At 42.0% G+C, this 17,871-nt stretch overlaps 1 protein-coding gene across 1 annotated transcript in view; it reads left to right on the forward strand.

Moving 5' to 3' along the window:
• Positions 1-2,184, forward strand: part of IDS (iduronate 2-sulfatase) — a 24,650-nt gene extending 22,466 nt beyond the window's left edge. Inside the window, exon 9 of the mRNA XM_027847202.1 lies at positions 278-2,184. Coding sequence (XP_027703003.1) covers positions 278-732 — 455 coding nt within the window. The 3' untranslated portion in view covers positions 733-2,184. The remainder of the gene's footprint in view (positions 1-277) is intronic.
• Positions 2,185-17,871: the final 15,687 nt, after the last annotated feature.

Here is a 17,871-nt window from a genome sequence, read left to right on the forward strand (position 1 = left end):
TCCTCCTCCATGGAGTTAAGTGACTTGCCCAGGGTCACACAGCTAGTAAGTGTCAAGTGTCTGAGGCCGGATTTGAACTCAGGTTCTCCTGACTCCAGGGCCTGTGCTTTATCCACTGCGCCACCTAGCTGCCCCTGAGATGCCTTTCTTCTAAATAAAATGAAAACAACACGATGAAATAAATGCGTGGCACTGAGTCGTGTTTGACTTAGTCTTTTGGCCTCTGTCTTGTTCACTCCAATATCACATTTTCTACTTTGTTGCTTTTTTTTTCTAGGAGGGCAAGCCATGGAGCTTGTTGAACTTGTGTCTCTTTTTCCGACTCTCTCGGAACTTGCCGGATTGAACGTACCCCGACGATGCCCATTTGATTCATTTAACATTGAGCTGTGTAGAGAAGGACCAAGCCTTGTTAGATATTTAAACATCACCAAATGGGAAAGAGACTCTTATGACAGCACCAGGAAACCCCTTGACCTCGTGGCATACAGCCAGTATCCACGGCCTGCAGATACCCCTCAGTGGAATTCTGATAAGCCACATTTAAAAGATATAAAAATTATGGGGTATTCCATACGTACAGTAGACTACAGGTTTACCGTATGGGTCAGCTTCAACCCTGAGAATTTCACTGCCAATTTTACTGACATCCATGCAGGTGAACTGTATTTTGTAGACAGTGACCCCCTGCAGGATCATAATGTTTATAACCAGACCATGGGCACATATTAAAACTCACTGGGTCATTGGGCCATAAGTTTTATATAACTAAATGGATTTTTGTTTACAGTTTTTTTTTTACATTTTCCTCCTCCCTACCCTACATGGTGGATGTGAGAATGAATTAGAGATTTTGTGACATTTTGGCACTAACAGAGGTGACGTGGAGAGCAGAGTTGAGAAGGAGGATAGATTTCAAGGATCCGTAGTTTATTACAGCAAAACCTTATTAATTTAGGTTTCTTTAATTTGGAATTTGTGATCATTCGGACTGAGGGCTAGCTTATTGATGAAGAAAAGGTTTGCTAGAAAATGAATAGCCTAAAGGAAAGGGAGAAATATAGAACTATTAAAGAAAATAAAATGTTTTGAAACCTCCATTGATAGACAAACATCCTGCCACCATTATGATGCCTTTCTGTGAGTGATATTAGGATGCAGTGTTTATAAAAATTCATTTTCTCCCTTATAAATTTAACATTTTTGAGGTCATTCATGTTTATAAAGTTGTGAGGCTGGCCATGGAATTTAGCGACTAGCGTAATGGATGACTGTTTTCTTACCTCCAGCCTGTGAAAATATTCATGCGGTTTCATCCATCAGGGAACCTGCCATTTAAAGGTGTTGTCTGATCCTCCAGCAAGGCTTTGCACAGACAGGGATCTTCCATTATGATCACAGTTTCTTGGGGTGTTAATATAGCAGTTCTTACTCTTAACCCTGACCAGTCATCATTCAGTGTCTTCCAACTCCAAAAAGCTCTGATCTGGGATTCTAGAATGCTGTTCACTGAATGATGAAAAGGCACCCGTGTTTAAATGACTTCTGCCCTGAGTGTGGGTCTACCGTGCTTCAGAGCAGCCTGAGTTTTTATTCTGGAATGTGTGCGATGGGCCTGGGTCTCAGCCGTGCTGCTCTGCGCCTGAGAGGGTGCCTGAGCTGGAGACAACCAATGGATCTTTCGGTTGCTCTGGGTGAAGTTTCGGGAACCTCCTGAAATGCTTTTCTGCACATCCTGTTGTGTGCACAGCCCAGGCTTTTGTTGCAGCCAAGCAGCAGGATGAAAAAGAATAGCATAGTCAGTGCAGAAAACAAAGAATCCAGTGCTTCTGGATATAATAGGAAGAAAGAGTTAGGATGTAGACAAAGTAAAGAGCAAAGAACAAAAGTTAACCAGTTTTTCTTCCACTGTCCCTTAAGTCAGAGACTATTATTTATGAGGGTAAGAGGGGTTCCCAGCTATAATGAGACTGACATTTACCAAACCCTTGTTCTAATTTATTGTTGCTGTTATACTAGTGTGTTTTCTAAAACCTTTGCTGGTGATTTATAGGCAGAACTCATTATTTACTTAACAGGTTTTCAGAATTCATCTCTTGCACACTATTGAAAAATGTACCCTGGTATTTGTGTTAAGTGCGTCGGGACTTATCATATGAATAAATCATATTAAATTTGCTATTATCATTGTGTGCAGTTCTTGCTGGTGCTTTTAGTACTGTTTGATGCTATATTAAAATAAATGAAGCCATTAACTCATATGACTAGCATTCCAAGTGTTTTTACCCCATCTTCTCCAAAGTACCCAATTTTCTCCTTACTGTGAATTTTGTGAAGGACTTAGCAAATACTGACTTGGAACGCCTTCATTTTGCAGATGAAGGAACTAAAGCTTAGAGAGGGGAAGTGACTTGTCCAAGGTCATACAGTTGAATTCTCAACTCTGGGTGACAGATGTACTTGCTAATGCATCCAAACCTCTCCAAATGTCATTTGGAAATTGGCGATATGGGTGGACCTTGCTTTAAAAAATTCCTATGTACAAAAATCTGAATGGGTAACTTGGGAAATGATTATTTATCCTCTACAAAAGGATTCAGCCCAAGTTTTCTTTTAGCAGACCTCAGTGCATTGGAGATACGGTTTGACTTGCAAAAGTTCAATTTGCTTTCACCTTTTGTAGGAAATTGTAAAGTGAAGTATGCATACGTACCGTTTTGAAAATATCTTCTAAAAAGAACAATAATAATTGATAATTATATAGCACTTATAGGTTTGCAAAGCACTTTACATATATTATCTCATTTGATGTGTACAACAACCTTGTGAGCTAATTACCTTAGGGATTATCCTCCTTACAGATGAGGAAACAGGAAAGGTATAGAAAGCAACATGAAACATAAAGTAGCTTTTAAAACATGCTATGTTGGAAAGAGGCTTCTTTTATTTGTGGCACTCAGGTCTCTTTCGGGTCTTGTGCTAGGTAAGGCATGAAATGCTAGGACCCCATCAGGGGCATTCCATTGGTGCACTTACTTCTGGAAGAGAGACTGGGAATTTCTGTGTGCTGCCCCTCCCCCTATGCCGATGGCAACTGATTATGGTGAATATGAATTGCCTTCTTTGCAAATTTGTTCAGAGTCCATCTTCCAGGTGAGTGTGTTTCTTACCGGCAATAGGACTTTGATATCTGAGCAATGCAGTGTTATGTACCTACACATGGCGCTCTCTTTCCTATATAATCCAATTAAAACTTCCATCTGTGAAAAGTACTATCTAAAAATAATGATCTTGCTCATATCCTTTCTGAGACTGGCTCTTTCTTAGAAGCCTTATAGGATTTACGGCCACCCTGGTTAGTTATCTACAGGAAGAGATTAAACCTCTGAAGGAGGATCCACCTCGTAGTGCTTCTCTTGCATATGGCACGTGTAAGTACATCCCAGTAATTTGATATTTGCCCACGTGGGGTTGCTTCCCTTTGTTAAGATGCTCTCAAGTCCTGAAAGATGGGGTCTGCACTTTTCTCTTTCAGGAGACCAGTTTCTAGTGTAGGTTAGTTCTAGAACAGTCATACTTTTTCTTCATTTGCCCTGCTGGAAAATTTTAATACTTGGTTGGGTGAAACAATTGAGATCAGAGATGTAGTAGAATAAGAGAGCTTCATCATTCTCTGGTAGAGTTTGTATCAGTCATATGCCGAACTATATACCACTAAGACCTGAGCTGCTCAAAGCAATGGCCCCAAATCCATTTACCTTGCAGTATTAAGTGTCCATGAGGTCATGGTGTGCTTCATAAAAATACAGTGTCCTCAGGAAGCTTACAATCAAGTAACAGGATGAGGAGGGTGATGTCAAATATGCAGCAGCATATGATGTGAGCCATGAGAGGTACAAACCAATGGGGATTTTGAGGAAGGGGAGATCACTTCCAGTTAGTTGGGACATTGGGGTGGGTTCACGAAAGGAATATTTTAAGCTGGACCCAGAAATAGAGAATTTCTACAAGTGGAGAATTGGAGTTGGTGGGAAAGTGTCTCACAAAGGGGACTGACTGCATGAACAAAGGCAAATTGGTGAGAGAGTGTGGAAACAGTAATTCAGCTTGACTGGGAGAAGGCATGTTGTTTGACCTTCGTTCTGTGAAGAGGACCGTGACATCAGGAAGATGATGCCATGACTTGCAAGTGAATTGGCTTTAAGTTGAGGGGGGGGACTGTGCAAGGTCACGGGGAAGTAGCAGCAGAAATTCAGTTCAGTTACACACGCATTAAGTGCTTACTGTATGCCAGATGTTGCAAATGTAGATTGGAGGCAGATAATAAAGGGCCTTGGATACCAGGCTAAAGGGGTTTAGCCTTAATTTGTATGGGGAGCTATCAGAGGTTTTAAACAGTGCGGTGAGATGGTCAAAGCCACGCGGTGAATCCAGCGGAGGTGCAGAACTGATTGAGAGGAGAAATTGGAGGCAGGCAGATCAGTTAGGGGGCTGTTGACAGTGCAGGTGTGAAATAATTAAGCCCTAAACTGGGGGGGGGGTTAGTAAGTGGGAATGTAAAAGTGGGGATGTTTGAGATAATTGCAGAGGAAACATTTGGCAGGACTTTGCAACTGATTGGATGTGGGTGGTAAAGGGAAGAAACCAAGATGACTTTGAAGGATTCTTGCTCATGCTTTTTACTCTCAAGTGCTCACTCAGAACTTCTTTATTCTTACTTTACATATAATTTAACAATTTAGAAGCAACAAATAGACAAGTGAAGAGTAGGTACTAGACGAAAGCCCACTGCCAACTGCAAGAATTGATAGCAGGCAACTTTACAAGTAAGAAAAACAATTGAAAGCAGATAGATTAATTTCAAGGACATAGCTGTTTGAGGTCATTTAGTATAGCACTAAATGTTGCCCACCCCTCTGCTGCTGTCCTAACATAGCTGCAAAGCCCACTAGTACCCTGGAAGACCCCTGCTCCTCTTTCCTTGCTGCGTGGCCTCACCCTGGGCCCACCCCAAGTGAGAGAGGACTGGACTCCTTCAAGAGCTCCTGGGGGCAGGCTGGGCCTAGCTATGCCTGGGATTGGACTGTGATCTCATTAGTACCAGAGGCAACGCCCTCTACTAATAAAGATTGGCACCTTCTCTATAACTTGGAGAACTAGAGGGTTGCCCACAACACAGAGAGGTTCGGTGATTTGTCCGTGGCCGCACAGCCTGTTTATGTCAAGTCTTCTCTCCATTTTATTACTCCACTGACTTTCTCTGTTTGCCGAGGAAAAGAATGTTTACAGCAGTTCCCCCAGTCACTCAGAAAAGGCTGGATTATATTCAATATCTCCATTTCAGAGGGGCAGGGAAATATATGGTTAAGAAATATTTTCATCTAGAATGGCTAAAAGAAAAGATCTCGAATTTGAAGGGATATTAACTTGGGCGAGGCAGTTCATTTCCTGGCAATGGCAGGTCAATATTTGTGTAGTAAGTGAGAGGTGTAAGATGAAACTCAATTTTTAGCGTGGCTTGTCCTAGGGCCTGGCAATTAGTGGCTCATGAACCACATATGCTCTCTACTTATGTTAGTGTGGCGCTCAGCCAGAACGAATGAATGAAAAACAATTATTAAGCCCTTACCCTGGGCCAGGCACCTCGCTATGTGCTGGGGATGCAATTACAAGTAAGCCAGACAATCCATGCCCTCAAGGAGCTTGTATTCTAATAGGGGAAAATGTTGCTTAAAGCAAAATGATGATCAGGGAGAGTATTTGGGAAGCCACAGAGAATTAATTGACATGTACTTACTTGTCGATTTGACTATTGTTCTCAGAAGAGACAAGAGTTAAGGGAGAGAGGTATGCATGTGGTGGAGTGGCATGGAGCTGGTAGGCCCAAGACTGGACAAGACAAGGTGAAAGCTCACCAGTTAGAGCCCAGGGCTCACAGGGGACTAGGAACCTCCTGGCATAAGACTGGGCTTTCCAGTGAGAGAATCTGTAAATAGGGGTTAATTTACCTCACTGCCACAGCAGAGCTCAAAGTCTGGCACTCCCATTCTGTTCCTCCACCCCCACCTCAAATAAACAAAACCCCACATATTTATGGAAGCACAGGACCCCAGATTAGGATGCCCTAAATGGACGTTTCCCACTTAATCTAGGGTTATTAACTTGGGGGCCCCTGAAGTTTTAAAAATGTTGATCACCATATTTCAATATAATTAGTTTTCTTTGTAATCCTGTGCATTTAAAGGCATTATTCTGAGAAGGGGTCCATAGGCTTCACCAGACTGCCAGAGGAGGCCGTGATACAACAGAGGTCAAGAACACTTGCTCTAGAGTAATATATACCAGTCATAAAGGCTCTGATTGGCTCTGAAGGGTGAACATAAATGCAAATCCATCCTTTGACTATCCATCCAACTGCCCCATTTACACCAAAAGCTCCCAGGGCTGAATCTCTAAATAGGAAGGCCAAGAGGAGGCAATAGTCCTGCTGGGATGAGGATCCCAGAATGTACAATCACTAAGAGGTTATCCAGCCTGTTCTTAAATTATCCACTCCTTCGTGAGGCAGCCCACTCCACTTTTGGGTCAATCTCGTTTTTGTTAGGATGTTTTTCCTCATATCAATCCTAAATCTGCCTTTTTCTACCACCCGCCTATTTTTACTGGTCCCACCCTCTGGGGCCAAGTAGAACAAATCTAATACTTCTCCCAAATACTTGAAGGCGTCTATCATAAGATAGTATCATAGGTCCCAACATCTACCTGGCATACTGCAAGCACTTAATAAATGCTCGTTGAAATCTTCAGGCTCAGTTTATCTTTTATAGCCCCCGTTCATCTCTCCCTTATCTTTACTCCCATCATGGACAGCCATTACCATACAGTCTTTCACTGAATTATTTTTTAGTTGGGAAGGGACCTCAGAGACTAGCTAAATCCCAAAGAGAACCCCTTGATGCTATCTCTGACAAGTGGGCCCGTGTTTATCTTCCAACGAGATGTAAGATGCTTGAAAGTAGGGAACATTTGTCATAGTTTCAGTTCCTACCTCAGTGTTAGGCACAAAGTAGAAGACACTCCAGATAAACTCGCTTATTGATTGATTGATTGATTGATCTGCCAATCTGGGGAGGTCCCATTTATTTCACCTAGCTCTAGTCTGTTGATTATGAGAAAGCATTTATTAAGCACTTACTATGTGTAAAGCACTGGGTATACAAATAGATAAGAGAGACAATCCCTGCTTTCAAGAAACTCATGTCCTCATAGGGGAAAACAACACATGTATTTCCCTTTGAAAAGGGAGATACATGTGTTGTTTTCCCCTTTGGTCAAGTAGGGGCTTCAGCACCCAGAGAAACAGTTATCTGGGAGCATTCCCACAACTGTTGATTCTCTGGATGATGGTTGTGGACACTAGGATGGCAGTGGAGACTGTGATCTATGGGGTCCTGCTATTCCTGGGACTCTTGGCACTTGGTTAAGAGTTGGACCTGTGCTGTTTCCATCCGGGTTTGAGTGGAGGTGGTGTTTGAGATGTTTCATTTAGGCCGGCGTGGTGCCCTGTGACCAGGCGTTGGTAGGGATGGCAGTATGAAAGACATAATAAATAGATCAGAAGTCAGGAAGACCTGGGCTCAAATTTCACCTCTTAATATTAACTGTATAACCCATAACTAATTCTTTGACCTCTCTGTGCCTCGGTTTCCTCATCTGTAAAACTGGGATAGCGATACCCATAGTTCATTGGAGGCTTAAATAAAATGATGGATGCAAAGTGCTTTACAAATTTTAGAGTACTATAACCACTAAACTAATTATTATTATTAATCAGAGTTCTAAAAGGAGAAGAGACATCAAAATTAGAACCAGAAAATTCATAGCATGCCAGAGCTGTAAGGAATCTTACAAATCATACTACAACCTCCTCCCTCCCTATGCAGAAGAAGAAATTGGGGCCCAGAGATGTTAGTTATATGACATGCCCAATGTCTCACCCAGCTAGCCAGGGCAGGACTGGAGGGAGGATTCCCTTCTCTGGCCTTCAGCAGGGCTCTGTTGCCATCTCTTGTCCAGAGTGTGGGGGAGGCAGTTGATCTTTTTTAAAACAATAATTTATGTTTTACATTAGCAGCATTCTGTGAAGCAAGGTGGCATCACAGACAGAGCAGTGGACTTGGAATAAACAAGGCCTGCATTCAGATTTTGCCTCTGCCTACAGCGCTGTGACCCTGGGCAAGGGTTCCCTCTGAGCTGTGGTTTCCTCATCTATAAAGTGCGGATCATGCTTGGAGCGTCCACCTCCTAGGCTGCTATGAGCATCAGAGGAGATGACGTCTGTAAAGTGCCCTATACCAATATCGTCTCATGCTTAATGCGCCTGAAGGGACCCTCCCTAAGAGGGAGGTTTCAGCTGAAATAATGCTGAATGGGACAAACTAGAACCTGTAAGGTTTTTGGAAAATCACCTTTGTCCATGAATCAGGGTATAGAAACAGCAGGTCTTTGTTCCGTGAACAGGAAGGACCCTCTCACAACCCCTTTGGCACACTCTGCTGTTGTTATCAACGAACGTTATGGTGTGAAACATCTTATTCTTCCTCCCTGTCCCCCCACCTTTGAAGATATTGACAACTAATTGAGCTCCCCTAAACCCAGGGAATCTTTGAGCTCCTCATTCTTCAACAATGCATAGGATTTGTTCTCTACGCCTGACATCACCATCAAGGAGGTGCAATGTTTTTGACAGGTACAGGCTCCTGGTCTATTTTAAGTCTTTTTGTAACGTATGTGTTACCACAGCTTGAGAGTTAGAGACAACATTTTAAAAAGCTGAGGCTGTTTTAAGCCGGGGATCTGAAAAATTGGGTCATCAGTTATGATCCACATTGGCATGTAAGAGAAAAGGCCACTTTTGTCTTGTCCAGGCTTCACAGCAACAGGGCCAGGCTTTGTTTCCCCGTGACTTGCCTGAAACTGCACCTTGGAGCTTTGATCCATGGTCACAAGAGGAAGCCAAAGAGATTCCCTGAGCCTTTAACCTCTCTGTTAGGAATTGTCTTAATCCCACATTATGGGAAGATGATTGTATTGTAGTTCTCATGCTTCGCCACTAGGGGGTGCTAAGACATAAAGATAACAAACTGGGGTGGGAGGGAGGAAATATGGAAGGAATATATGAGTCACATTTATACACACCATAAATCTGAATTGTAGGGCAGGATTTTAAAGAAACTATCCGTTCTTAATAAAACAGATGAAGTTATAGCCTTGAGTGGGGAGGGGGCAGGAGGAAGGAAGAACCAGAGAAAGGAAGAACCAGAGAAAGGAAGGTGAAGAGAGACAGAAGGTAAAGAGGGAAAGGCCAAAGAATTTCAGAAAAAAAACAGAGGTAGAGCGAGGGAGATATAGATGTGGAGAGCGAAAGAAGTCCAATATATTCTGATGTGAATTAGCGAGGTAAACTGCTTTTTATTACACCCTTCTGTTCACTTGAATTGTTCAAAAATCCTCTCTTCTTCAAACTAGCAGCCTGTTATTCCAAGTAGAATTTTCTATCATCTTGCTAGGTTTCTGATGGTAATTGTAACTGATTCACACACCTGTGCCAGGCTCCTAGGTAACACAAAAGCTTATTTACTTTTTTTTGTGGGGGGGGCACCAGGCTAGGAATTAAATTATAAACTTTTGAACAAATCATATATTTATCAAAGTCCACTCCTGTGAGATACTGTAAATAGCGCCATCCTGCAGCTACTTCCTGTGCTGCCCAAGTGTTAGGTGTTATTACTATCATAAGTATCCCTCCAATGACAAAAACTCACATTTATATAGCATTTTTAAGGTTTGTTAAGCACTTAAATAATGATAGCTATGAGATCATCAGCAGGTTTTTGAATCCCTTTGGTCATCGTCACCATCCCAGGGTGTCCTGGCACTTGCACCAACTCCTTCTCTTCCTTTCCTTCTTGCCAACCCCTCATCAATGCTCACAATGTATTTTTTCTCAGAATTTATTCACAAGGGAAGAGAGTGATAGAACTTCAGATATATAACAAGGGCTCTTGTAGATTCCTAGGCCCTTATATAAACAGAGTCCTCTGGATGGAGTTTTTGACCCACAGATACATCCAGGTGTCCAGTAAAACAAGAATGACCCTGTCCTGTGCCATCTTTTTTTTTTAAGCTTCTCAGAAAGTCTTGAATTAGCAGCTACAGTTCATTAAATTGAGCATGTTTTGTGTGTGTGTGTGTGTGTGTGTGTGTGTACGGGCCTTGTGGTCGAGCACCACCTAGTAGTTCAAAGGGTTGCTGGGGTGGCCAGAAGCTGAGAAAAATATAGCAGCAAAGGTGCTGAAACCTGTAACAGCTGCCCTTTGATCTGGTCCTACATCTCTTCCTGTTGCTGAGTTTTGTGTCTGGGCTTGGATTTAACTTCATCTATTCTCAGCCATTGTTTTCATGCCTTATGAAACCAAGTCTTTGATTGTCTAATGGACAACCTCTTCTCCTTTTTGGATTTTGGTCGATTAAGTCCCGCTTACTTCAAACTCTTTTTTTTTTTTTTAGGCAATTGGGGTTAAGTGACTTGCCCAGGGTCACACAGCTAGTAAGTGTCAAGTGTTTGGTCTGAGGCCAGATTTGAACTCAGGTTCTCCTGACTTCAGGGCCGGTGCTCTTTCCACTGTGCCATCTAGCTGCCCCACTTCAAACTCTCAATAAGCACCTAGTGTGTACAAGCTACCATGCTAGGCATTTATCCCTGGCCATTTTTGACCCTTGCTTCCATATGTTTTTTAGCCATCTTGCCTCTCTCCCTCTGGTACTGTCAATAGACTCTGTTAGTTACTTATATCCAGAAACTGATCTATACCATGGAGAGCAGCCCAATTTCATTCACCCAGTTCTCTTTTCTACCTACTTCTCTTAAGCTAGCCCACATTCCTCTAAATTCAGTAAGTCATCTTTGCTCCTCCAGAGATTCTTGAAATCTAAAAGCATCCCCAGATACACTACCATACACTATATAGTAATATAACATATTATATAATAATATATGATAATATGTTTACAATAATATATAACATACTATGTGTAAAATATAGGATATATTTATATGTGTGTATATACACATCTATATTTACATATATATACATACATACATACATATATACACATCTATCTGTATCTATATAGTCAATCCTCCTCCAATCAAAGGAAAAAAGAGGGAACCTTTTATCTATAAAGAGAAGATACTGTTTTTTTCTAAAACCTCCAAAATACGACACACCAAGAATAGGGAAAGATAAGCCAATTCTAGGTGTTGTGGAAAACATGGATTTTTGGTGTTGAAAGGGATATGAGAGCTAATCTAATCCAATCCATGCCAGACCAAGAATCCCTTCTATGCAATCCCCAAAGAGTAGGTATCCATCCCCTGCTTGAAGACCTTTAGTGAGGGAGAAGCCACTAATTCTCAGGGCTCTCATTCTCTTTTTGGAGCTTAATTGTTAGGAAGATTTTCCTGACATTGAGCTATGATCTTCTTCTGTGACTTTTCAGCCCTCACTCTTTGTTCAGGTGCCAAGTATAATAAGTTTCATTTCTTTTCCATGTGATAACCCTTTAAATACTTGAAGATGGCTATTCTGCCTGCCTTAAGTCTTATTCACCTCAAGTACCTTTAACCAATCTTCATATGAAACAGAAGCCTGTTCTCTCACCATTCAGATTGCCTCCCTTTGGATGTGCTCCATTTTGACAAAACTATGTAATATCTGTCCCTATATCACCAACTGTCCATTGGGCATAGGCTCACAGGATCATAGAGTTAGAGCTGGGAGGGACCTCAGAAGCCATCTGACCAAATCTCCCCACTTTCCAGATGAGGAAGATGAGGCCCCAGGAAGCTTAAGTAACTTGCCTCAGGTCACACAGCTAATAGCCGTCAGAGGTAGGATTTAAAACCAGGTCCTCTAACTCCAGAGCCAGTGCTCTTTTCCACTGCACCATTCTCAAGTCAAATGGTGAGGATTTTCTTCCCCAAGATAAGGGTTCAAAACTTCTCCATTTGCTATAACCAATGGTTCCATGTTTGGATGGTATGGTGCTGGCTGGCAGCATACTGTCCAGGGATAGCCACATAGACGATGAGGTTGACTCACGCATTGCCAGAGCTAGCTCAGTGTTTGGGAGGCTCTGAAAGAAAATGTGGGAGAGAAGAGGCAGTAGGCTGCCTACCAAACTGAAGGTCTACATAACCATTGTGCTGTGAAATCTAATCAGTATACCAGCACCATGCCAAGAAACTGAATCGCTTTGATTGAATTGTCTTAGGAAAATTCTGAAGATCACCTAGTGAGATAAGGCATTGGACACTGAGGTCCTCTCTCAAGATGAACCGCCAAGCATTCAGACTTTACTGCAGAGAGCACAACTCTAATGGGCTGGCCGCGTTGTTCAAATGACAAATGTACAAACATTTGCCTAAAAGACTATTTTATGGAGAACTCACAGAAGGCAAGAGCTCACGTGGTAGTGAGAAGAAGTGGTACAAGAACACTCTTAAAGTCTTTCTGAAGACTTTTAGTATAGATTGTGAGACATCGGAGACGCTGGCACAGTACCATCCAGTGTGGCATGCCCACATCAAAGAAGGCTCTGTGCTCTGTGAGCAAAGCAGAATCACAGTAGCACAAAGAAAATGTGAGATGTGCAAATCTAGAGACATCTCCATCCCAAATGTCCAAATGGACCATTTGAGGCTGACCTATGGTAGACTTCGTATTGTACTGACTAGGTACAGTTGAACACACTGTGCCTTGACCCCAACATCGTGATGTCATTGGTCCTCTTTGAATACGAAGGGCAAACAACAACATTCCTCTTCTCTAAAGTTCACTACTTCTTTCGTGAGTACCACCATTCTTCTAGTAAATCAGGCTTGAAAACTTCAGAGTCATTCTTGACTCCTTTTCCTTTATCCTTTCATAATTTAGTAAATTGCCTTCATGAACTGTAAGTCACTTTGTCTGTACCTAGTCTGGTCCATTGATGACACCCAAGCTATTCCCTTTCTACCTTTGGAAGAAAGGCCTACCAGAGCTTGCATTCAGCTTGAATAGCCTTTGGAAACCCAAAGCCACTTCCACAGGATGAGGTATCAGGGGAGGACATTAACAGAGGAGTCAATGTAATGGGACTATTCAGTGAACCCCATCCTTGTGAACATGTGCAGTTTGCTCTGCCAGTCCACTCCCTGGTTTGGGAATCTGCTTCCAGAAAAGCCCAGTGATGTATAATGGAGATGCTCTACATCTCAGTTCGGAGCCTACACCGACATCATGTAGTTAGTTCTGGTCTGCTGACCACATGATAAGAACGTAGCTATTGACTGGCTGCAGGATGCATTCAAAAGGCACTAGTTACCCAGAGCCTGGCCCGTAATCTGGCCTTTTCCCATCCAGCCACATCCTAATGAGAGAAACAGTGTTGTAAAGGGAGAGGGCATTTGAGGCCTGCATGTATCCCAGGAATATGGACCTCTGTTCTTTGCTCCTTTGCACGTTTTCTATCCTGTTCCAGTTGAAGGAGATTGGAGATGGTGATGACCTTGGGAGCTTCAAAGAGGCAGGAGAGTGAGCAACCAGGAGGTCTAGGAGTGGAGTGCATGTTGAGTTTTCTGGCCAGTGAGTGTAGCATCGAAGCTTGAAGGACTGGCCTTCAGGACCCAGTGCAGTGATAGTTGAGACATGGATTCATCCAGCCATCTGTTCTATCACATTTGGAAATGAACTTAGTGGCAGCAGTGTTGTGTAAAAACTGGGTTGGGTTTGAGACCACTCTCCCCAGGAGCTGAGATGGCAAAGGTGTTCCCAGGTGTTGGGGACTTATACTTCCATTCTCGCTATATCTTTGACATAAATATCCTATCGTTAAAGCTAATTGATGTAAATTGGTTACATGGAACTGGGGTGCTAACAGTAGGGAAACACACCAGAATAGAGGCTTGAGGTGATAGCATTAGAGAAGGATCACTCCAACCCCTCAGGGTGCCCCTGGAACCCTAAGGAGAAGATGGATCTGTCCACAGAGTCAGGTCAGAATAATTTCTACAATAATTGAATTTGACATTTATTATGTGCAAGGCACTGGCTAGATGCTGGGGATGCAAAGACAGACACGAAACAGGCCAACATTCACATAGGACTTTAATGTTTGCACTTAGAGGTAGGGGATACAAGCATTATCATTCCCATTTCTCAGATGAAAAAACCAAGGTGCAGAGGTAAAGAAACTTGCCTATGGGTACACAGCTGGTAAATATTCAAGATGGAATTAGAAGGCAGATTTCCTGACTTCCACAATATTTTTTTTTTTTACTGTGCCATAAATCCTTTCATATAGTATTGGTTTCACTCTTGGATGTTGTAGCTTGAGATTTTCGTAGTTATGAAGTTAGGTGGAAAATAGACTCTGGGTAATCTCCAGGGCTTTCTCATTAGGGGTGGGGGGGAATGAGGTAGGGACCAAAATACATATTCTTTCACTTTCATACCACATGGAAATAGTAGCCTTCAAAAACAATAGCACAGGCAGATTCCAGCAAACAGATCTGAATTGTTTTATTTAAAAACAAAAAGTTAGCCAGTACCAAAGATGGAGGGATGCAAAAGGAGGAGGATTGGCATTAGCAACTGGGATACTCAAGTTCCTTCTTCAAATCACAGCTCTGGAGGTGATCTCAGGAACTCATCAATTCAGTTATCTCTTTCTAGCCTTAAGGCCATGGCATAGTAATGGCACAGATAGCCAAGGAGAATTTAATTCAGCAAGCATTTTTTGAATGCCTGGCATGTGCCAGCCACTATATCAGGTACGGGAGAGACCAAGACAGAAATGAAGCAGTCCTTGCCCTCCAGGAGCTTACGTTCTATTGTGGGGAAGTGACATGGACTTAGATTAATTTATCCAAAGTTTCAGAGTAAATACAATGTAATTTTATTTTGGTCAGGGAGAGCACTAATATTAGAGGGGTCAGGAAAAGTCAATAGGGAGGCACAGATTCACAGCTCTACCAACACTGCACCAGTGTGCCTACATTCCCTATAACCTCTCCAACATTGAGTTCCCATCTTTCATTAGCTTTGCCAATTTGCTAGGTATATGATGAAACCTCAAGGTTGTTTTAATTTGCATTTCTTTTATTAGTAGTAATTTGGAGCATTTTTATATGGTAATTAATAGTTTACAATTCTCCTTTTGAGAACCATTTGTTCTCAAGTGTTCTTTGACACTAATCTATTAGCGAATGGATTTTGGTTTTATATATATATCTATATATATATATCTATATATATACATATATAGATATATATATATACATGTTTCTGTGTCTATATCTATCTCCCTAATTCTAATTTTAACCCTAATTCTGACTCTATCATATGTGTGTGTGTGTGTGTGTGTGTGTGTGTGTGTGTGTGTGTGTGTCTTGGATGTCAAACCGTATTCTGGGAAATTTGGTAAAAAAGATCTTTTTCAGCTGCTTCCCTTTTTCTTCTAGATGTGTTGATTTTGTTTGTGCAGAAGCTTTTCAATTTCATGTCAAATCAAGCCAACAAGCATTTATTAAGCACCTACTATGTGCCAAGGAGGCAGCTCCATGGCGCTGTAGTGGATAGAGTGCTGGGCCTGGAATCAGGAAGACCTGAGTTCAAATCTGGCCTCAGACACTTACTGGCTGTGTAACCCTGGGCAAGTTGCTTCATCTCTGTTTGCCTTAATCCACTGGAGAAGGAAAAGGCAAACCACTCCAGTATTTTTGCCAAGAAAACCCCATGGATAGTGTTGATGTGCTGTGGTCCACAGGGTCGTGAAAAGTCAGGCGTGACTGAACTACAACTATGTGCCAAGCACTGCTAAAAGCTGGTGATGACAAGGAAAGGCAAAAAGAATCCCTGCCCTAACGCAATCAAAATAAACTTTTATTTTTTGCAATTGCCTCTTTCTCTGTTTTGGTTAAGAATACATTTTCTCCCCATGGCTGTGAAAGGTACATGATTGTCCTCTAACTGTTTTGTGGTATGATCTTTTTTGAATTTCTTGGGGAATATGGTGAGAGGTATTGTTCTAAGCCTGATTTTTGCCAGACTATTTTCCGGTTTTCTCAGCCCTTGTTATCCAGTAGGGAATTCTTTCCTAAGTAATGTCTGTTTGCTCCCAGGTTCTTAAGAGCAGCAAGTGCTCTCCTGTAACTCCCCTCACCTTACACCATCTTAGACTCTCACACTGCTCTTAGTCATTTCTGTTCTTTGCCTATCATCTCTTCTATGAATAGGATTCAATTTAAACAGATACCCTTAGAATCCGTTCACTCTGCAGTAACATACATAAAGCTGGTCATATCACTCCTCTGTTTAAAAATCTTAAGAAGCTCCCAGTTACCACTCACACACATACCCCCAGGGCACTAGATGTCATTCCTACTTCTCTTTATGCCTGGCATGCACCTGATCCCCTTAGGCATCCTCAAAAGTCCAACTCAAGAAAGGCAGCATGGCATAATGGATAGTGAGCTAGACAGGAAGACCTGGGCTCAAATTCTGTCTTGGAAACAACCTGGCTATGTGACCTTGGGCAAACTGCTTCAGCTCCTCATGCCCCAGACACTTCTCTAAGAATGTTAGATCACAGAGATGATGTCAGTGTGTTATTGGTTTAAGAAGTTCCTCACTTAGAACGATCTATACTTTTTTTTTTTTGCTTTTTTTTTTTTGATCTATACTCATTAAAATGACAAGTCTGGGCCAAAAAAAAAAAAAAAAAAGCCCAATTCAGATGCCACATCTTTCATGAAGTATTCCCTGATTTCCCTGTTGGTAAGAACCTTCCCCCCCACCCCAGATCTCATATACCATGTTGACTCATCTCTTTAATGTACATGCGTCACATAGTTGGAGGCAGGGTGGCAAAGTGGAAAGAGAAGCATTGGATTTGTTTTGGGATGACCTTGTTTCCAATCCCAGCTCTGCTACTTATCAAAACCTATGTGTAAACAATCGAAAGTGAACATTATAGAATTCACAAAGGACAAGCAGGGCCCTAGAGAAGGGAGATGAAAAGATACCCACATCCTGCCCCTTTGCAAAGGTGAGGGGTCCACGGAGGTGTGGAACACTGCAGATATTTTCAGATGTTTTCAGTGTATTGATTGGTTTTATTGATTTTTTTCTCTTCTTTTTTTTTTCTTTAAAAATTCTATGTTATATGGCATGACTTTTTGGGAAGAGGGAAGGATAGAAATACTGGGAGAAATTTAAACTATGTAAAAACAAAAGATACCAATAATATTTTCTTTACAAAATGTCTGTGACTCAGGACAAATCATTTTATCTCTCTGGGCCTCAGTTTCCTCCTATGGAAAATGAGAGGTTCAACAGATGACCTCTAAGATCCCTTCCATCTCTAAATCTATGAGGGCAATATGGTGTATTATAGCTGAGTTTGTGTCTTATTCTTCTACTAAAGTGTCTGAGTGCAGGGACTGAATTTTATCTACATCTCGGACCTTTCCCTAGGTTCCAGCTAGAGAAGTAGGTGTTTAACATAGGTTTGTTGTTTTCATAATAATGGGTCTCTTTCATATTGGCCTAATGGAGAGGGCCCTAGAGTTGGAGTTAGCTGACATGAGCAATTCTGCCACTGTGTGATCATGTGACCTTCCCTAAAGGGCAGTGGACTTGAAGTCAAGAAAACGGGTTTGAATCCCGTCTCAGACACATGCTAGCTGTGTGACCCTGGACAACTCACTTCACCTCTGTCTGCCTCCGTTTCCTCCTCTATAAAGTGGGGATAACAATAGCACCTAGC

This window comes from Vombatus ursinus, unplaced genomic scaffold (genome assembly GCF_900497805.2).
Source record: "Vombatus ursinus unplaced genomic scaffold, bare-nosed wombat genome assembly UNPS02015358.1, whole genome shotgun sequence".
Taxonomy (NCBI): Eukaryota; Metazoa; Chordata; class Mammalia; order Diprotodontia; family Vombatidae; genus Vombatus; species Vombatus ursinus.